Source organism: Schistocerca piceifrons, chromosome 3 (genome assembly GCF_021461385.2).
Source record: "Schistocerca piceifrons isolate TAMUIC-IGC-003096 chromosome 3, iqSchPice1.1, whole genome shotgun sequence".
Taxonomy (NCBI): Eukaryota; Metazoa; Arthropoda; class Insecta; order Orthoptera; family Acrididae; genus Schistocerca; species Schistocerca piceifrons.
The window spans coordinates 618964557-618987461 of record NC_060140.1 but is presented as its reverse complement, the minus strand read 5'-3'; the positions used below and the strand labels follow the sequence as shown (position 1 = coordinate 618987461).

General features: G+C 40.9%; 1 protein-coding gene across 1 annotated transcript in view; it reads left to right on the top strand.

The window, feature by feature from the left end:
* The window catches only part of LOC124787607 (juvenile hormone esterase-like), a 91052-nt gene extending 76435 nt beyond the window's left edge, over nt 1-14617 (top strand). Inside the window, exons 8-10 of the mRNA XM_047254358.1 lie at nt 2879-3023; nt 12852-12987; nt 13546-14617. Of these exons, the coding sequence (XP_047110314.1) occupies nt 2879-3023; nt 12852-12987; nt 13546-13726 (462 nt within the window). The 3' untranslated portion in view covers nt 13727-14617. The remainder of the gene's footprint in view (nt 1-2878; nt 3024-12851; nt 12988-13545) is intronic.
* Nucleotides 14618-22905: the final 8288 nt, after the last annotated feature.

Below are 22905 nucleotides of genomic sequence, written 5' to 3'. Positions count from 1 at the left end.
CTCTGGGGTGAATGAAACAGTAGACGCTAGGTGACTAGGGAATTAACAAAACGCAGTGTGAATGAAAGTTATGCTAATCGTGTCTCTCTAGATACGGAAGATCCAAGATCGAAGTGACAGTGGATAATTTAATTAAGAAATCAGCCACTAAATATTAAAAGTGCCAAGAAGGAAATGGACAGGTTAGCGTTATAAATCGCTTAGTAATGAAATAGTACATGCAAAGACGGAAAATCAAAATGGAAGAGACAGAGATAGAAATACATTTACAAATGGAAATTGTGGCAGAAATCATGTTGTGTAGTGGAAGAATGAGCATACTGTCGTAGGGCTATTGTAAATACAAGAAATGTATTCTCATTTGCGAATACCTGGGATTCCATCTATACAGTTTATTGGCTACGTACGAAAGCTTGTGCCAGACCGGACTCGAACCCGGATTCGCAGCCGTAGGCGAGGGGTCGCCTTAACCACTTCGGCTGTCTGAGCACGCTTCCAGAACCGATCGAAACCTCCATGTGTCTACATCCTGCACTCGCACAGTCACTTTGAGTACCAGACAGATAGAGACTTTTTTTATTACTATCGCAGCCTTTGCCTAGGCATGTAAATACTACATGCACTGCTGCAATCTACAGCTGTACGAAATACAAGAAATGTATCCACAACTGCAAATACGATAAGACTCCAGCTGTACAAGTTATTGGCGACATATGAAAATCTGTGCCAGAGCGGGATTCGAAACTGGTTTTTTACTTTACACCAGCAGTCGCCTTAATCACTTCGGCACATATTGCATAGCATAAATTTAAAAACAAAAACTGCGAATAGTGTTTGCAATGACAGGCAAATCCGCGACGACGACAAGTAAGTCTTTTCCTGTGTGAGAGTCACAATGATTGTGCGAGAGCAGAACTTGGACACACGCTAACATACGGAAGTTTGGGGCAGTCTTAGAAGCGCACTCAGATATCCGAAGTTGTTAAGATGACCGCTCACGTAAAGTTGGAAATAGAGTTTCAAGTCCTGATCTGACAAAAATCTTCGTGTGTCACCGATAAATTGTACAGCTGGAGTCTTATCGTATTCGAAATCGCAAATACATTTAATGTATTTCATACAGTTGTAGATTGCAGCATTCCCTTCTGACATAAAAGCATGTCTCAGTAACGTTGCATAATAGATCGGTAAACACTCACGGCAAATAGTAAAATAAATAAATGTCGTGCAGCTATCAGCCTGCTGGTACACTTTCGTATTTGACGCCACTTGGACTTCCGTCTGTGTTTGGCTGCCTGTTATATCAAGTGGCGACTTATTTGTCCTCAACAGTCGGACTTAACCAATCTCCAGACTTTTCCACCACCAAACAATGTGAAATGGTTGTCGAGATTCGAACCTGCGGTATCCGCATCAGCAGACGGTGACACTAGCCACTAGAGGACCGAAACGTCTCGTCCACGTGAAAAATATGAATTCATTGGCTAATATATTTTAAATGTAGGAAAAAGTGCAGATAATATCGCAGGTAAAGTTGTACAGTTAAGTGAGCAGGTAATGACTGACATAGCACTGTATGGTAGAGGAAGGAGGTGAACTCTATTATGATTTATAAAGTAAGTTGGATACATACAAAACAGGAGGCATTTGAGCTTGTGTGCAAAATCTGGGCAACTGACGACATACAATCAGATAATTTCACAAAGAAAATCACTGCACAAAAAAATGGCACGAACCGAATATGTGAAAACTGTTTGACGATCACAACCTACACTTATAGATTCCTTACTGCAGTAATAAGACAAGAATGCGAAGGTACTAAAAGGATTTCTGTATACTTTAACAAAAGGTAAAGAATGTGCTGAAACAATTATGTGCCCCAAGTAACTAAAAAAATGGATTAAGAAAATAAGCCACGTTCATAAATATTATGCTCCTAGAGAAGCATTTAACACTGTAAAGCTGAGCAGCCATGCGAAATCTTGAAGGTAATGAATAGGCAATACGAGGAATGCCCAGAAAGTAAGATCCGATCGGTCGCAAAATGGAAACCACAGCGAAAATTCGAGGTGTTTTATTTGGCATGAGTTAGCCACACCTCCCAGCTACTCCCCTACATACTCACTTCTCCGACTTTGACATATAGGTATCATAGCGTTGTACCAACATTCTAATAGCCTCGTCATAAAAAGCAGCAGCCTGTGCCTTCCACAAAGTCTAAACGCTGGTCTTCACGGTGCCAAAATATTGTATTCATAGCGAGCGGTTCACGTGAGCAGAGATGAAAATCAGAGGGCGACCCGTCCGGACTGTAAGGCGGGTAATCAATCACTTTCCATCGGAAACGCTACAAGAGAGTCTTCATAGCTTCTGCAGTGTGCGGCTGAGAATTGTCGTGACGAAGGAAATGCGTGAGAGTTACGTTCAGTGGGGTTGTACGACGTCAGGCGAAATCTCTCGCCAGGCACACATACGTGGCGGGAGACAATATTTTCTAGGCATCTTTACATCCTCGACGCGATCGACTGATATACTATAGACACTGCTCAACAATCTGAGCAAAGGGTCATCGGATTTTCTCTCGGCGGTTTTCATTTCATGACCGATCGCAACTTACTTTCTGGATACCCGTTGTACATAGACAGATGAGCAATCTAGTATGTCACTAAATCTCAAATATCTAAGTGATTTAAGAGAATGTACTCATACAAGGTAACTTTACATCCAATTATTGATATTATGGAGCTCAAGTGATTACTTTGAAACGCTAAACATTATTCTTCATTTAGTTCAAGAGTAATACAACCGCATTTCTAATTTAAATGTGAATTCTAAAGAGATGTATCACTTACGAAACAGTTTATTTCTCTATTTCCAGTTGTACACGGATCGCTATATTACCTGGAATACAGATGACGTGGCAAGAAAGTACAAGGACAGAGCTCCCGTGTACCTGTACCTGTTTTCATACAACGGCAAGTTCAGTCTGTCGGTATCGTATGGAGCTCAGGACAAGGACGTAGGTAAGACTACGCTGAATGCTGCTCTGCTCTGCAGCAGTCTCAGTGACGCTATTTAAAACCTGTCGTGCTAAGGACCCTTTAAAGTTACTCTAACATATTTCATTCTTCTAGTAATACAACACAGATTAATAAATAAGTGTAAATTAATGCAACGAAAGACACAGTATTCTGATACGCAACACTATAGGCAAAGCTGTTACGCCTCAAGAACTTACATTTCTTATGTTAGGGTTCTAGTAAAATAAGATACTATTAATTTGATACTATTAATTTGGGGAAATATAACATTTTTACTTCAGCTACTTCAACTTACAAGCGCAACCTTCACCACCATCATTATGACTACCATCATTTGACGTATGCTCCTGGATAGGCTTCCGCCAGTCTGCCACTCTGCTTCCCCCAGATTTCCCATTGTACGACACTGTTCGCCCTAACAATCCATTTTATTCCTACATTGTTTACCAGGGTGAGTCAATAAGTTATCAGTTTAGATAATTTGATACAACAAGAGAACACAATTTCTGTTGATACATTCCAACAAAGTCACCCTGATTTTCAGTGCACTTGGTCCCCAGTTGCACAAGCTTTCCAATGCTTCCTTGAAAAGTGGCCTTCGGAGCGCAACAAGCCACGTAGACTCAGGTTCCTCCACATATTGACTCAAGCTGAACCGATGGCCTCTTGAAGCATCTTTAACTGGACCACACAGATGGTAATCTGACTGTCATAGACAGAGACTGTGTGTCTCGCAGCGGTCTGCGCTGAAAAAGGTGTTATTCAGGATTTTGAAAAAGGTGTTATTCAGGATTTTGTCACACTAATGGGTCAGGGCGGTGTATACCGCTCCAAGGCTCTCTGAGCAACCCTTACTTTGTGATTGGTTTTCAAACGTAAGGTCTACAAATTATACGTCTATAGGTCTATATCAAAAATGTTAATACACTCTGTTTGCAAGGCTTCCTTTTCAGATTCGTCGGAAGGACAAAAAATTCTGTTTAGCTCAACAAAATTACTGCAGGTCTGTAATATTCTCCTGTTTGTTTCGATGACTGCCTGAACAGTTGTCTTCCGTTCTCCATACTACAAAAAGCTAACCAGGAAGTTCTAAGATTCTATAGCTAATGTGAATTATTTACTATTTGATGTCTTGGTTTATAATTTTATCTCAGTACAATTGATTTGCATACACACTTTCATACTCGATCTACTATGTTCTTTCATTCGTTTTTGACGCTGTTGTTGTTGTTGTTATTGTTGTTGTGGTCTTCAGGCCTGAGACTGGTTTGATGCAGCTCTCCATGCTACTCTATGCTGGGCAAGCTGCTTCATCTCCAAGTACGTACTGCAGCCTACATTCTTCTGAATCTGCTTAGTGTATTCATCTCTTGGTCTCCCTCTACGATTTTTGCCCTCCACGCTGCCCTCCAATACAAAATTGGTGATCCCATGGTGCCTCACAACATGTCCTACCAACCAATCCCTTCTTCTAGTTAAGTTGTGCCACAAACTCCTCTTCTCCCCAATTCTATTCAATACCTCCTCATTAGTTATGTGATCCATCCATCTAATCTTCAGCATTCTTCTGTAGCACCACATTGCGAAAGCTTCTATTCTCTTCATGTCCGAATTATTTATTGTCCATGTTTCACTTCCATACATGACTACACTCCATACAAATACTCTCAGAAACGACTTCCTGACATTTAAATCCATACTCGATGTTAACAGATTTCTCTTCTTCAGAAACGCTTTCCTTGCCATTGCCAGTCTACATTTTATATCCTCTCTACTTCGAACATCATCAGTTATTTTGCTCCCCAAATAGCAAAACTCATTCACTACTTTAAGTGTCTCATTCCTTAATCTAATTCCCTCAGCATCACCCGAGTTGACTACATTCCATTATCCTCGTTTTGCTTTTGTTGATGGTCATCTTATATCCTCCTTTCGAGACACTAATCATTCCGTTCAGCTGCTCTTCCAAGTCCTTTGCTGTCTCTGACAGAATTACAATGTCATCGAGGAACCTTAAAGTTTTTATTTCTTCTCCATGGATTTTAATGCCTACTCCGAACGTTTCTTTCGTTTCCTTTACTGCTTGCTCAATATACTGATTGAATAGCATCGGGGAGGGGCTACAACCGTGTCTCACTCCCTTCCCAACAACTGCTTCCCTTTCATGTCCCTCGACTCTTATAACTGCCATCTGGTTTCTGTACAAATTGTAATTAGCCTTTCGCTCCCTGTATTTTACCCCTGCCACCTTCAGAATTTGAAAGAGAGTATTCCAGTCAACATTGTCAAAAGCTTTCTCTAAGTCTACAAATGCTAGAAACGTAGGTTTGCATTTCCTTAATGTAGCTTCTAAGATAAGTCGTAGTGTCAGTATTGCCTCAAATGTTCGAATATTTCTAAGCAATCCAAACTGATCTTCCCCGAGGTGAGCTTCTACCAGTTTTTCCATTCGTCTGTAAAGAATTCGCGTTAGTACTTTGCCGCCGTGACTTATTAAACTGATAGTTCGTCAATTTTCACATCCGTCAACATCTGCTTTCTTTGGGATTGGAATTATTATATTCTTCTTGAAGTCTGAGGGTATTTCGCCAGTCTCATACATTTTGCTCACCAGATAGTAGAGTTTTGTTAGACCTGGCTCTCCCAAGGCTGTCAGTAGCTCTAATGAATGTTGTCTACTCCTGGGGCCTTGTTTCGACTTACGTCTTTCAGTGTTCTGTCAAACTCTTCACGCAGTATCATATCTCCCATTTCATCTTCATCTGCATCCTCTTCCAGTTCCATAATATTGCCCTCAAGTACCTCGCCCTTGTATAGACCCTCTATATACTCCTTCCACCTTTCTGTTTTCCCTTCTTTGCTTTGAACTGGGTATCCATCTAATCTCCTGATATTCATAAAAGTGGTTCTCTTTACTCCAAAGGTCTCTTTAATTTTCCTGTAGGCAGTATCTGTCTTACCCCTAGTGAGATAAGCCTCTACATCCTTACATTTGTCCTCTAGCCATGCCTGTGATCTCATATTTGATACGTTTGTATTCCTTTTTGCCTGCTTTATTTCCTGCATTTTTATATTTTCTCCTTTGATCTATTAAATTCGTTTTCTCTTCTGTGACCCAAGAATTTCTACTAGCCCTCGTCTTTTTACCTACTTTGCTGCCTTCACAGCTTCATCTCTCAAAGCTACCCATTCTTCTTCTACTGTATTTCTTTCCCCCATTCTTGTCAATTGTTCTCTTATGTTCTCCCTGAAACTCTGTACAACCTCTGGTTTAGTCAGTTTATCCAGGTCCTATCTCCTTAAATTCCCACCTTTTTGCAGTATCTCCAGGCTTCTTCCATATATACAATCTTCTTTTATGTTTCTTGAACCAAGTGTTAGCTATGAAAGTTATGCTCTGTCCAAAATTCTACCAGGCAGCTTCCTCTTCCATTTCTTACCCCCAATCCATATTCACCTACTACGTTTTCTACTCTTTCTTTTCCTATTATTGAATTCCAGTCACCAATGACAATTAAATTTTTGTCTCCCTTCACTATCTGAATAATTTCTTTTATCTCACCACACATTTCTTCAATTTCTTCGTCATCTGCAGAGCCAGTTGTCATATAAACTTGTACTACTGTAGTAGGCGTGGGCTTCATGTCTATCTTGGCCACAATAATGCGTTCACTATGCTGTTTGTAGTAGCTTACCCTCACTCCTATTTTTTATTGATTATTAAACTTACTCCTGCATTACCCGTATCTGATTTTGTATTTATAACCCTGTCTTCACCTGACCAAAAGTCTTGTTCCTCTTGCCACCGAACTTCGCTAATTCTCACTATATCTAACTTTAACCTATCCATTTCCCTTTTTAAATTTTCTAACCTACCTGCCTGATTAAGTGACCTGACATTCCACGCTCATATCCGTAGAACGCCAGTTTTATTTCACCTGATAACGACGTCCTCTTGAGTAGTCCGCGCCCGGTGATCCGAATGGGTGACTATTATACCTCCGGAATATTTTACTCAAGAGGACGCCATCATCATTTAACCATGCAGTAAAACTGCTTGCCCTCGGGAAAAATTACGGCTATAGTTTCCCCTTGCTTTAAGCCGTTCGCAGTACCAGCACAGAAAGGCCGTTTTGGTTAGTGTTGGTAGGCCAGATCAGTCAGTCATCCAGACTGTTTCCCCTGCAACTACTGAAAAGGCTGCTCCCCTCTTCAGGAACCTCATGTTTGTCTGGCCTCTCAGCAGATACCCCTCCGTTGTGGTTGCACCTACGGCTATCTGTATCGCTGAGGCACGCAGGCCTCCCCGGCAACGTAAAGGTCCATGGCTGACGATAATCGCCAAAGAGACAATCTGTTCGTCACTAGCAAAATGAAAGTTGTCTACGTTATTTTACATTAACATGATTTTCTTCTACTTTTTCCCAGTTTGTGAGTACTGAAAATACTTTTACGATTGCTAAGAATAGTTGTGGTGAGACGGACTATACTTTTCTGTCTCTTCTATTAGTTCTCAATTACATTGATCACTACAAAGCTAAAACATATGAGAAACTCTAGAACTGACGTATACACTGTGAGTTACTAACTATTGCCACCAAGAATAACTCCGAAAGTGTGATAGGAACTGAAAAGTTTGTGGGACAAAAGTTGCATGGTACAACGGGGGCCATAATATGACGTTGGTTTTTTGTTGCTGGATGGGGTCGTGTCAGAAATATGAAGGTCAAAATTGTTTTTTTTTAATGGGATGGTATTGTTTGGTACTTATTTTCTGATAGCGGCTATCGAGACGAATCCAATGATGTGTAACAGTAAGGTCTTTTAAGGTCAACGAAGGTGACATAGGTGTCATGAACGTCCATTTACAGAAGATGTCCGAAGTGATGACCATTGGTATCAATGCAGTGCTGCAGTCTTCTTGTCATGGACTGTGTGGTATTCCTTATCACTTCGTCATTTATCGAAGTACATGCTGTGACAGTTCTCTCTCGCATATCTTCAGGTGGCGTTGGAACGTATTTATAAACAATGTCTTTTACGAATCCCCACACGAAAAAAAAAAATCAAGAGGCGTCAAGTGTGGCGAACGAGCAGGCCACGACACATCTCCGCGTCCAATCCAACGATTTGGGCATTGTCTCTGCAACTCATTTCTAGCCATCAGCGAAAAATGTGTTAGATATCCATTGTGGTGATACCACATTCTACTCCTTGTTCCTATAGGTATTTCTTCCGATAAGAAACCTAATATTTCTTGCAGGAATGTTGCGTACTTCCTACCATTAAGATTTCCACACCGTTCATTCATCGACAAATGTTTTTGGTATGCAACTTGCCGCAGCCAACATGGATTTTCAGTTGCCCAATAACGCATGTTATGCAAATTATGATTTCCATGGTTCGTGAATGTAGTCTCGTCATTAATTAACATCAAATTAATAATCCCTGTGAGTCTGAAGTTGAACCCATCGGCAGAATTCAATATGACGCATACAATTCGTATCAGTTAGTTCTTGGTAGAGACTGATTTGGTAAGGATGATATTTATGGCGATGCAGAACACGAGCAATACACCTCTGGCTCTTGCCAGATTCCCTTGCGATTTGACACGAACTAACACAAGGATCTCAAACCACCGTGGCAAGAGTACCACTTTCCGTTTCCTTGTTAGTAACTTTCCTTTGCCGGATATGTTTCCGAGGCGTTAAAGGCTCAGTTGTTCGCAGTTTATCATACACGTGTTTAAATATACGACGTGTAGTTCGAGTTCGTGATTACGTTGAGGATATCTTTCAGCGTATAAGTCTCTCCTATTACTGAATTTCGTTGCCATTCTCCGTAAATGAGAAGCAGATTGACTTGTTTTCCGAACGAAAACATTTTTCACATTCGCTTGATTCGACGATACTAGTCTTACCGTTCCTACCAGTGTCGTATTGCAAAAACCGTCGAATAGTGTTTACATGTCAATGGCACGTTAGATGGATACGTCGTATTCGGCGAATATTTACTATTGCACGATATACGAAAGAAAATTGTCAGAGCATGTGCTTCGATAAGTGCTGAAGTGATAAGGAATACCACTCAATCCGTGATAAGAAGATTGCAGCACTACATTGATACCAATGGTCATCACTTCTTAACAACTTATATAAATGGGCGTTCATCTTTGTGATCTTCGTTGACCTTCAAAGACCTTATTGTTACACATCATTGGATTCATCTCGATAGCCGCTTTCAGAAAAAAGTACAAACTACAGCATCTCATTAAAAAAAAAGTTGACCTTCATATCTCTAACGCGGCCCCACCTAGCAACAAAAAACCAGCGTCATATTGTGGCCCCCGTTGTCCCATTCAACAACTGTCCCAGAAACTTTTCAGCTACTATCATACTTTCGGAGTTATTCTAGGTGGCAATAGTTAGCGACTCACCCTGTATATTCTTCAGTTACTAACGTACCTCGCATTCCAGCTTTTTTTAAACTCGGATCTTGATAAAAATTGCACAAAAACTTTTTTGAGATCCATGAATCTATGGCAGAAGTATACATGATACTCATTGTTCCACCGTATAATACCAACTATGACTCGACAGTGGCCCATTGTTCCGTATCAACTTCAAAAGTCACCCCTTTAGTCATGAATCTGATAGGTCTTGTCAGCTGAGTTTGTACACTGGAATGCATTAGTACGGTAAAATCACAACTCCAGCTCTACGGAACACTGGACAGTCGTCATCCAAGTTGAGTGTGGTCTTGTCACAGTACAATGTGAACTTGATACAATAATACCAAGACATGATTTACTAGGTCTACAGGAATTCTACGAAGAGACAGATCAACCACGGACAATCTTAGTCGTAGCAGTGGTCAACTCCATATCTAGTTCACGGATCTTGACAAACATTCTCGTCATTGTTTGGTATCCACAAGCTTCATCCAAGGTCGGCGATCAGTATCTCTATTTTCAACTCTAGTTGATGTTATGACCAACTCAAATGAACTACGGTGTGAACTCTTCATTGTGTGATGACACGATTCCATCTGCAGCAAGCTTCGTGAATGTCACATGTGTAAGAGGCGATCAGACTGGAGCTTAGCTCTCAACATTCGTTAAAAGATGATCGTCCATTGAGGTACTCATAAAAGTACACACTGGACTACTGTAAGGTGGAGGACAATTTCCGTCGCAGATGGGTCTGAAATTCACATACAGAGTGAAAGTAGATTCTATGTGACACTAAACTATAGCATGCTTCGTGAGTAAAAAAGTCTTGTAAATAATTGATTTCAGCTATCAGTCGCCATTTTTAAATTTTATTGTCAGATCTAGATTTCAGCTAGAAACTAGCCGTTCTCAATCCACTATCATTTTTGATCAATGCACGTTGATCAAAAATGGTAGTGCATTGAGAATGGCTAGTTTGTTGCTGAAATCTAGATCTGACAATAAAATTTAAAAAGGGCGACTGATAGCTGCAATCTCTTATTTACAAGTCAATATAACAGTCGCTGCGTGCAACAGCCTTCTGAATGGAAGGTAACCTGATAAAATGGTCTTCTGAAGAATGCCTCGGAAGAGACAGTACTTTTAACAGCAGTTACATACATTGTGTTTACTCGATGAGACGAAGTTTCCAGGAAAAAGATAAATTTATCGGCTTGAGATAAGTAATACTGGTCTAAAATTTTCTATGGGATAGCTTTACCAGCGGGTTACGAGGACTTACGAATGATGAGCCTGTTCCTTCTCCTTCACCTCATCTGAGGCTACCTGATTTTTCTTTCGGTTATATACTTCGTATCAGTCATTTTCTGATCGTAGTTCTCGACGTCAAGGAAATGTACTCCTGTTAACCCTTCAACATCATCACCCCCAATCAAGTCTGTATTTTTAGGACGACACGGAGACCTCCAAAACTTTCCTTGTGGAAGGTCTATAGAGATGATGTCTTTGATGCTTGTACAAATCAATATGCAAATTAAGTAAGTAATGATGTCATCTGGTCTCATCGACGAATATTTTCAACGGTAAATAATTCAGCGCGTGCGATAGCCAGCACAGTCCTTCGAGGTATGAGTGGCATACTTTAGCGTGTTGCTGGAATAAGTCTTGCTTCTCATGCCCTAATCGCTAAAAGAATGGCACATAGATCTCTTATACCATTTTTATACAGGCGCTATGACCCACATGACCACAACAGTATGGCACAGGCATCTTATTGTAGAGACTCGCATATAACGTGATATTTATAACGTTCTGAAGAGGGTACTAAGTGCCTGAAACTGGTTAAGGAATTTAACCTTCTTTTATGGACCTGGTTGCTTATTATTTCAATATATACAACTTCAGTTGCGGAAAATGGATAAAATACTAATATTATACATCATTAATGGTATCACACATCGTTGTATGTACACTACGAACTGACGTAATTAATGCTATGTGATGCGAGGTTCTTCATTCCATTTTGAGTGATTTTTAAGAGCATCCACAACTACCGTGTGAAAAAAATGACGGATATTCTACTATATAAAGCTGCGTTATGTTAAATTACTTACATTGCATACTTCCAAAGTACTCGCGATGTGTGTATCTTATTACCTTTTCCAGCGATAAAGTGAAATATAATTAGTGAATGGTTCCCTGCAATAGAACAGACAATTTAGAAAAAAGATAGCATATAGAGTTCTGTAAAACACTAAGACAAATGTCAACCATTACTGTACCACATAAATAAAATGGTTCAAATGGCTCTGAGCACTATGCGACTTAACTTCTGAGGTCATCAGTCGCCTAGAACTTAGAACTAATTAAACCTAACTAACCTAAGGACATCACACACATCCAGGCCCGAGGCAGGATTCGAACCTGCGACCGTAGCGGTCGCTCGACTCCAAACTGCAGCGCCTAGAGCCGCACGGCCACTCCGGCCGGCCCACATGAATAGATGTCACATTTCTGGATACGTACTGATGAAGAAGTGAGCTAATAGGAACATGTTTTTGGACTTCTCAGACAGCAAATTTCAGCGGTTTCTCTATTCCAATAGTTGTTTATTTGAGGATCAAACAAATCATCATATTACCGTTCTACACTCATATAATTTTATAAGATAATTAGTAGCTTAGGAAGGAAGCACTGATTGCACAAAAGCGAGCAGGAAGACACTATGTTACTTTGATACACAGTTATCTCACGGGCATCTCTTAAAGGAGTTGGGCATTCCACATCCACAAGACACATGTTCAGTGAGGAAGCGCACAATTAAAAAAGCTGCTTGAGGAGAATAATTATGTCCATAGCTGCAACACTACAAGGAAAAAAGACCTCTTTTAATCTTGAACTGGAGTTGTCATATGCAAAGAAGGTAGTTCAATACGAACCGACAAAGACCTATTATCATTTTTCTTAATAACATGAAATGTCCGACAGGTAGTAAATCAAATTTTATATCTGATCTGAAATAATTTCTTTTGTACACATCCCATACCACACACTTATATCTAAATGAACACTCTCAGCATGGTAGTCAGCAGAAAAGTGTATTTACTCTGGTGTAAAATGTTTCATTTGTAACATGTGCAGGGAGAAAGGCTGATGTATTCTTTTTGATTATATTTAAAGCACTGTGATAATATTCTCTGGTATAAGAGATACCTACAGACAAAACAAGTATACACTGTCTCCAAACTGGTTGCTTTCGTATTTCAATAGAAATAGTGCAGGTGATTATATGCGTCATATAAGTAACGGATTACGCAATGATTGTGCTTCATCGTTTGTAGCTGCAAAAAATATTGCAGGTGCATGCCACGGAGACGACTTATATTATTTATTTTCAAACCTCACTTTCTGCCCAGTAACCAGTGAAGTTCCTGAGAAAGACCAGGAGATTGTAAGATTAATGACCAAACTATGGACAAACTTTGCAACAACTGGGTAAGTAGCATAACAATTATAAAATATATGAAAATAAATGTAAATTTTCTTGCATGTGAACAACAGCTAAGGGATCTTGCTTTTTAGTACCTATTTGTCCCTGTGCCAGTTAGAAAAGTATGACCTTTTGCCTTCTTGGCTATTGATTCCACTAAAACTGCCATGGTGGAGGAAATTTTGACTTAGTAGAGAATAAATGGATCATTACATGTTTCTAATGAAGATATATAATACAGTTTTATGGAACTATTTACCACTGAGACTTGATGTTTATACTTTCTTGTCAGTTTTTTGAACGTTTATATAACTGCAAATCACCGTAAAAATTAAATTGAAATAACGTGTACAATAAAACTGTGCAAGAATTTAATGACAATTAATGATAATACCTGTTTTCATTGTTGTACATAATAAAAGTGGCGGAAAATCTTAGCATGAAAGCTTTGACTGTTTTTTCATGTGTTAGTTAACCCATATTATTCTCCGAAAAGTTTGTATACATCTCCAGCAAGCTCGTAAATGTGGATAGTAACATAAAATTGACGCAATAATTTGTAGGAATCCAACACCCAACGAAGAACCACTACATTGGCCAAGAGTCACGTCGGAGGCAGACTTGGAATATCTGGACATAGGTCAGAAGCTGGAAGTCAAGACCGATCTGATGCAGCAGCGAGGGGACTTTTGGAGGTCGCTGCCTCTTATACACCATCACAGTGCAGTGAAGGAGGAGCTATAAGCAAATCTGTAACGTTTCTCGGCAATGATTTTACAGTGACAGGTGTGCCACAATTCTGAGTGAAAAAATGTAAAATATGACAAATGAGTGGTATGTTTGATTGTGCCTGCGCTACTGCTCCGAATGTCGTCAAATTTGCGATTAAACATTGAAAAAGTAAAAAAATGTCTTGCCCCTATCTTCAGTTCCCCATAGCCACTGATGTTAACTGCAATAGCGATTAGGTTTTGAAATTTATGAACACGGTTTGACATTAATGTGGTTACTAAATTTTATAGTAGACAGCCACCGCGTGTCAGTCCCCGTTGAAATACTACTACCTTTAGTACTGCCAGAGTAGTTACAATTTTTGCATACGAATTTCAGCAACAGATTTTTAAAGGAATAAATCCGTTGTTCCTGTACTTATCGGCAGTTTCTGTGCTATTGTGCTACCATGAGATGACCGATTCTCGACATCTGCAGCACTCATAAATCGCAGTTGTCGGCGATACCTTGTTTTCTTGCATTTGATTTGCGGTTATACACAGTATCCCATGTTTTATGCTGAAGGAAGTGGTACATACCGCTGATTCAGAGTCTCTCAGCATGTAGTTTGGTAATATATTCTCAGGAATGCTGTAACAGTATGTGATTAAAACTTCACAAACTTTCGCCAAATTAATACGCTATCACTGTCAAGTGCAAAATGCTGATAGTTACCGCCTGACAATGGGTTGGACACAATCGCCTGAGAACTTGTATTTTTGTGTCTAATTGATGCAAATGGAAACTTGAAGGAATTTAATGAAATGGTACATTAATTTAACAGATATTGTGTAATCAGTAACATAGACATCCCTATTATATAGTGAAATATGTTTACATCCAATAAAGCAGTACACAAATGTGCATATGTTCATTTCTACAAAAAATATTTGTTTCATTTTTATCTGTAGAGATACTGAAAGGATTATGGCTCTTAAAAATGATACTCACTTATATTTAACATCGTATTTATCGAATGGGAGAAGTGTAACGTTTATTTGGGATGTTTTCTGTTACATTATTTCGTAACATGGGCCATAAAAATGCATTAAAATGTTGCATGCAAAGGATCAGTCTGCGTCTGGTTATGTAATGTTCTAGATATGAATTATACTGTGATGTTGGAGCGTGGAGCGACAGATAAAATTATTTGGTTTGTTATTTTTTGTTTACTTTTTGAAGATTTTAATGTTTGGTAGCACTTTGTGATTTTTTGATATAATTGCCTTTCACAAGGGTCTGTGAATTATTTGTGCGAATAGACAGAAAGCCGTACTGTTCCTTGAGTCCACAAACCCACCATTTAGCTCATCGAAACTGTAATGAAATGTTCTAGCTCTCTAAGAATGAAGCAGAGGAATCAAGAGCCACTACGATAAATAAAACTCTACTATCGTTTAACTGAGGAGTATGTTCTCACAAAGGTTCACATGCACAAGACTTAATTCGGAATATTATTAGGGCTTGTTCTATCATTCTGAGCACTTGACACAGTCCAGAAGGAGTTCTACTCCTAGTTCGTGATTAAATAAAGCAATTAAAATGGAGAATAATCTCAGACGTCGTGCGTTTTGCAGCGGGCTGCACACAAAACGGAACATCGAAAATGGAAGACGGGCTTTCCAAGTAAATTATTAATCCTAATAAGTTCACTTATTTACAGTTTTACAAGATGTAACCAATATCTCGTTGGATCGAAAAAAGTCACGTTAGTCGTCATTAGTGCCATCCGAGGCTTATGTGGACACCACAGTCGACACAATAACGACACATTCTGTAGCACAGCGTAACTCATTCCTTATGACTGACGGCGACCGAATAACTTGCTAGGTGCACACACTTTGGTGTTTATATATACGTGGTGCGGACGGTGAAAGTACCTCTCGCTCTAGCCTTGCTTCAGGATCGGCAGCAGCGCTTTTCTACTAAAAACTGGCTATGTAGTTGTCAGTTGAGGACCTACAACGATCCCAATGTTTCTCTAGATACGTAGGTCTATTCTCCATTTATACTTTATAAAATTCTCTCCTCTATAACTTTAAATTTTAATCTCCACGGTTGTCACATCTGACGCACCTGACCTAGCCCTCTCGGACTTCCACTTGTTTGGGCCATTAAAGGATCCCATTCGTGAAAGACATTTTGAGGAAGACAAGGAGGTGATTCACACAATGAAGGACTGTCTCCGCCACCAGGACAAGGACTGCTACCGACAGGGCATACACACCCTCGTTTCGCGCTGGAGAAAGGCCATAGAACGGAGTGAAGATTACGTGGAAGAGTAGGGTGTGTAGATAAAACATCATTCTTTCGTGTGTGTAATTCTCATTATATTCAAAAAAGAATTGTTGAAAAATAAAAACCGTGGTGCATTATTTTCCGGGCAACCCTCGTACTTACGCGAAATGCAGTGCTGTCATTTTAGCTTTGTATCTAACATACTAAAGTAAGTGAAACAATACGTTTTCTAATTTTTGGCACAAAATTTGATTTTTGATTAATAGTTGAAAAATCAAAGGAGGTAACTTCATTGAAACTTCTACCATATGTTTTTATGATAAACTGAATTTAATTCCAAAGACGGAAATCCCGAACTTCATTGTAATGCCTTTTAAGATTTCGAAAATAATGGAATAATTCAAAAGTGAAAGAGGTAACTTTCCAAAAACCTCTACAGAATGTTTTTACAGCCAAACGAACCCAAATCCAAACTTAAAGCCTTCTAACTACGAGGGCTATCCACAAAGTACATTACGTTTTCGTTTGTGTCCGTTAGGGGCGGAGCTAGCGCGGCCAACTCGGTGTCATGGCATTCCGCCGCTCAGTCGGCATCCTGCCGTGCTAGTGAGAGGTTCCTGCTGTACTCCGTTGAGTTACTGTGACAGTTTGAAATGTCAACGTTAATTGAAAATGCCACGAAGTGTGAAGTGCGTGCTGTAATAAGGTTTCTGATTGTAAAAAACTGTACACCGATAGAAATCTATCGGCAGCTTTGTGAAGTGTATGGGGACAACATAATCACTGAAGGTCGAGTGCGTCAATGGGTCATAAAATTTAAAAATGGCCGAACTAACGTTCACGACGAAGAGCGAAGTGGAAGACCCAGCATAGTGACTGCCGAACGTTTCGAAAAAGTCGATGCCGCGGTCCGTGAAAACCGTAATTTCACAATAACGGAACTCTCTATGAGTTTTTCACAAATTTCACGAAGTTTGTTGCACGAAATCATTACCGAAAAGCTTGGTTACCACAATTTTTGTGCAAGATGGATACCAAAAATCTTGACAGAGATTCACAAAAATCAGCGAATGGCTGCAGCGTTAACGTTTTTGGACGCTTACGAGAAAGATGGCGACTCATTACTCGATCGAATCGTTACTGGTGACGAAACATGAGCTAAGCATGTGAACTGCGAGACAAAATTGCCGTCAATGCAGTGGGGGCACACAAATTCCCCCCAAAAACCAAGAAATGCATGCAAACAATGTCGGCAAGGAAGGTGATGGCGACTGTCTTTTGGGACAGAAAAGGTGTGATTTTTGTGGATTTCCTGGAAAGAGGCACTACAATAAACTCTCAAAGGTATTGCCAAACTCTGCACAACCTCAGAAAAGCAATACAAAACAAGCGCAGGGGAAAGTTGAGCTCAAAGGTCTTGCTGATTCACGACAACGCCCGGGCCCACACGGCAAATGCCACTCGTGAAGTTTTCGAATCTTTTAAGTGGGAGTTGTTTCCTCATCCGCCGTACAGTCCCGACCTGCCACCGAGCGACTTACACTTATTCCCAGCAGTGAAGAAGTGGTTGTCTATGCAGCGTTTTGATGACGACGCACAGTTTCAAGAAGAGGTAACCACGTGGTTGAAGGCGCGGGCGGCCGAATTTTACGACGAAGGAATTTCCAAGCTCGTCCATCGCTACGATACGTGTCTTAATATAAATGGCAACTATGTAGAAAAGTAGTATTTAAGTGTGGCTTTCATCTGTATATAATAAAAAAAATTTCCAATACTTTATTTATTTTTAATTCCAAAACGCAATGTACTTTGTGGACAGCCCTCGTACAATGATAAGCGCTTTTAAATTTTCGAAAAAACTGGATATTTGATTAAACTGATTATCGGATCAGGCTGAGATTTGAAACGGTTGACATTGGCTTAGTTTTACATAAGTTGTCCAAGTATTGCAACAATATTTTAGTATTTAATTCTACTTAAGATTATTTTTCGGCCTGCCAACCTGACCTTGGCTTACCGATACGGAAAAATCAATATGTCGCTCGCCACAGCAGAGAGCAACCCTGACGTACCTATAAGTTCTTGCTTCTCAACGAGAGGTATAAACTACACTGTGGCGGCAGCGTTATCACACCTCCTGACAGTAAGGAGAATTGAAGGCATTGTTCATATGTCCTCAGCAACCTTCCCAAAATATCGTTGCATTAATAAAAAAAAGAGTACTTATGATTATTTGTCACATAGGAAAACATCCCTTGGAATACTACTACACTCCTGGAAATGGAAAAAAGAACACATTGATACCGGTGTGTCAGACCCACCATACTTGCTCCGGACACTGCGAGAGGGCTGTACAAGCAATGATCACACACACGGCACAGCGGACACACCAGGAACCGCGGTGTTGGCCGTCGAATGGCGCTAGCTGCGCAGCATTTGTGCACCGCCGCCGTCAGTGTCAGCCAGTTTGCCGTGGCATACGGAGCTCCATCGCAGTCTTTAACATTGGTAGCATGCCGCGACAGCATGGACGTGAACCGTATGTGTAGTTGACGGACTTTGAGCGAGGGCGTATAGTGGGCATGCGGGAGGCCGGGTGGACGTACCGCCGAATTGCTCAACACGTGGGGCGTGAGGTCTCCACAGTACATCGATGTTGTCGCCAGTGGTCGGCGGAAGGTGCACGTGCCCGTCGACCTTGGACCGGACCGCAGCGACGCACGGATGCACGCCAAGACCGTAGGATCCTACGCAGTGCCGTAGGGGACCGCACCGCCACTTCCCAGCAAATTAGGGACACTGTTGCTCCTGGGGTATCGGCGAGGACCATTCGCAACCGTCTCCATGAAGCTGGGCTACGGTCCCGCACACCGTTAGGCCGTCTTCCGCTCACGCTCCAACATCGTGCAACCCGCCTCCAGTGGTGTCGCGACAGACGTGAATGGAGGGACGAATGGAGACGTGTCGTCTTCAGCGATGAGAGTCGCTTCTGGCTTGGTGCCAATGATGGTCGTATGCGTGTTTGGCGCCGTGCAGGTGAGCGCCACAATCAGGACTGCATACGACCGAGGCACACAGGGCCAACACCCGGCATCATGGTATGGGAAGCGATCTCCTACACTGGCCGTACACCACTGGTGATCGTCGAGGGGACACTGAATAGTGCACGGTACATCCAAACCGTCATCGAACCCATCGTTCTACCATTCCTAGACTGGCAAGGGAATTTGCTGTCCCAACAGGACAATGCACGTCCGCATGTATCCCGTGCCACCCAACGTGCTCTAGAAGGTGTAAGTCAACTACCCTGGCCAGCAAGATCTCCGGATCTGTCCCCCATTGAGCATGTTTGGGACTGGATGAAGCGTCGTCTCACGCGGTCTGCACGTCCAGCACGAACGCTGGTCCAACTGAGGCGCCAGGTGGAAATGGCATGGCAAGCCGTTCCACAGGACTACATCCAGCATCTCTACGATCGTCTCCATGGGAGAATAGCAGCCTGCATTGCTGCGAAAGGTGGATATACACTGTACTAGTGCCGACATTGTGCATGCTCTGTTGCCTGCGTCTATGTGCCTGTGGTTCTGTCAGTGTGATCATGTGATGTATCTGACCCCAGGAATGTGTCAATAAAGTTTCCCCTTCCTGGGACAATGAATTCACGGTGTTCTTATTTCAATTTCCAGGAGTGTATTTATCTCGAACACTGTTTAGAAATTGTGAACTATTTATTTCATATCAGGTACATGTGATAAGTACCAATTCGTAAGCTGTAAATTGTCGATGAAGAAATAAAGATTTTATTTCGGTAATGGATGCGGCTTTCAACTTTACTGTGTGCTGAAGACAACTTGAACTCTTGAACCAGCAGCAGCTCTGTCACGGGAGATAGTGAAGAATGTGTGAAAGTCTTCTCCAAAGATCGACTGGTTTAACGGATCCCCTCGGTTGACATGACGCAGACGGAACGTGTCGGGGATCCGGTGGGACGGTCCGTTACTTGTTGGTCATGACTCCGTAGCCACTGCTGATGCTTTGCGGACTCGCTCTCGCACGGAATGGAGAATGGTTCCCCAGGAACATATCGTGGCTGTCTGTGACCGAAGGCTATGATGGCTAGAGTTCATGGTTGAATCACGTGAGACTGCACGCAGCACTGAAATCTACAAGTCAGGGATCATTATACTGTTCTGTAAATAAGATCTTATGTGATTGTAGTGTATCTAATTCATTACATAAAGCTCTTTTCAGTGACAGATACCTTTTCTAAATTCATTAGACTCAACTCAAAGTGGCGTATTAGGGACACGAGAAAGTTACAGAATCTTGGGGAAATTTCGCTTTTATAAAACGGTGGAACCCATAGGACCGCTATACTCTCTGTGATTTGGTTCACAATTATAGGAAGGATTTGATGTCCAGTGATCCTATGTTAATCTCCTAAAGCAGTAAAGCGCACTTCTGAGAAACACACGGAAACTAAGCTTTAAACATTTCCGAGCACTATTTAACTATAAAAATTTCGAAAATTGTATCGAAATTCGTGTAGCTCTGAAATTTTCATGAATGTAAAATTATTTTATGATAACATACATATTTTTCTCAATGCTACTGTTTCATTTCTCTCATTTACATTTGAAACCAATTCAAAGTATATGTAAACATAACACAGAAGAAACGCCCTACAGTCAGACTATGAGATTAATTTGTGTTGACAGAAAAGAAAAGGAATCATTCTTGTCGGTATAATGTGTACACTGCTATGGTCACTTTACTTTCTGTATTTGATAGACTGAAGGAAATAATTTGAAGGGTGTGTTGATGGTGGTAAAACTTTACATCGACATTTGTTGTTACTGAATTTCAGCACAATATTACACTTTTATTAACTTTTTTTTAAAATGTGATTCTTTCAATTTTTCCTCCGTAGCAAATCCAAATATTAAGTAAAAAATGCTGAATCAGAATCACTACGTTTACATGAAGCTCCCAAAACGAGATTTAGTAATTCGATTTCACAATACCACGTCTGGGTGGTCATGCAAACACTTCAGAATCTACTCTGGAAATCCGTTTCTACTTGCCGGTTTCCCAATCCCGCAATTGACTTTCGTTCTCGTGTAAACGCATCCGGTTTTGAAACGTGCTTGGGCTGTCAGGATTCGTCCTGGTTTTAAGAATTTTCGGCTAATAACGGACGGAAAGGCTTTTTGTGCAGTGAAGGATAAGTAGAAATATTAAGCTGAAGCTGTTTACGAGTGGTCTAATTAAAGAGAAATAGTGATTGTGCTGACTAAATCAAAAATTGTAACAGCTGTTTTATTGGTGCCATAATTACATGGGCTAGCAAATCAGCAAGAGACCTTAACATCCAAACGCGAAAGTGTATAACGGTTACGAAATTCGGTCCTTGCCTTTCGGAAGGTGTGCCGCATGGAAACGTAGCGAATTACTGCTAAAATATTATATTTCAATTTTTAATTGCTACTCACTAAACTTTTTGTTGTTGGAAATGCAAGGACAATTCAATAAAAAACCTCAAAAGCTGTATGAGAAGTAAAAAACTTCTACAAAGTTTGTGTTCTTTTTTATTTTGTCGTAGTGTCCTAGAACTATTATGAGATGGGGATGGCACGCCTGCCTCGCGAACGGGATGCTGGGAAACAGTGACACAAAACGGCGACACCCTTGCAGGTTTGAACCGATGTGGAGCAGCGGAGTGTCGTTAGACTTCCACTAGATGAGGGGTTGAAAAAAACAGAAATTCACCGTCGGATGGCCCTGCATTATGGTGGTGGATGTTCGAGTCGAACACTAGTGTATATGAGTGGGCGAGGAAGTTCAAACAGAGTATAACAAGTGTTAACGATGCACCATACCCAGGAGGCTTTGTATGTGAAGTCACGGAGAACAGTAACTGATTGCCAGAAATGATGAGCTGATACGCATTAGCATACTTATTAGGGTGAGTGATATTGCAACAACGATGAACATTAGAGTCGAAGCAGTCCATTATTTCTTCTTCACACTCAGAGACAAGTGAGAGGCTCTGCTTGTTCCTCTCTGTATTGTGACACAGAAAATGTACAATGTTACTCTTTGCTACTTCACAGCGCTTATTGTTCACAGGCACAGACCTCAAGATAATAACTGTTGCTGGATACTTTGTTGAAACTTAGTTGTTATCCCTCGAATGTGTACAGACATCTGGTAGTTTTACTGCAGGAGCGTCAAAGTGTCACTCTATACTGACTTCGATGCTCGGCTGTGGCATTCTTCTTTATGACACGGCTGTGATGCTGCTGCTAGCTGCTTTCTGGTAATAAATGTCTTGACTCTATGGACTAGCCACTGAAGTGGTTCTATGCTCTAGCCGCTGAAGTACTAAATTTCAGGGCTCTCGGGCGAGTTTTTCTCGTAGCGTTCCTTTCCCTGGTTCTTCCAATTGTCTTTCTAGAGCGTTTTGGCTGGTATTACTTCTGAATGTGTTTAGTCACTTTCAAGCTGCCGTTGGGTTTGTCATGGCTTGCACTTGACAGCACAACCATTTCCTCGGCTGGCTGTCAACACGTCTTACTTTACACGGAACTCTGGCCCCCTTTCTGTTGGCGATTTGTCTTAATATTATCGAAACATTATTAACATTATCTTAACGATGTTTGTTTCTTTTCGTGATTGTCATGACCGGTTAAGTATGCTGATTCGGAGATAAGTCCAGCTGAAATTTTCACAGAAGACCAAACAGTGTTCAGAAAGAATAGATTAAACACAGCTTGTGGTGGAGAGTTTATTGTTCAATACAGTTTACCTTGCGGTTCAATTGAAGTAGATAGTTCCTGTGTTTAAGTTTAGGGATAGGTTATACTTGACAACCAGAGTAAATTAATTGGTTTCTTTTACCAAATCTACAACTT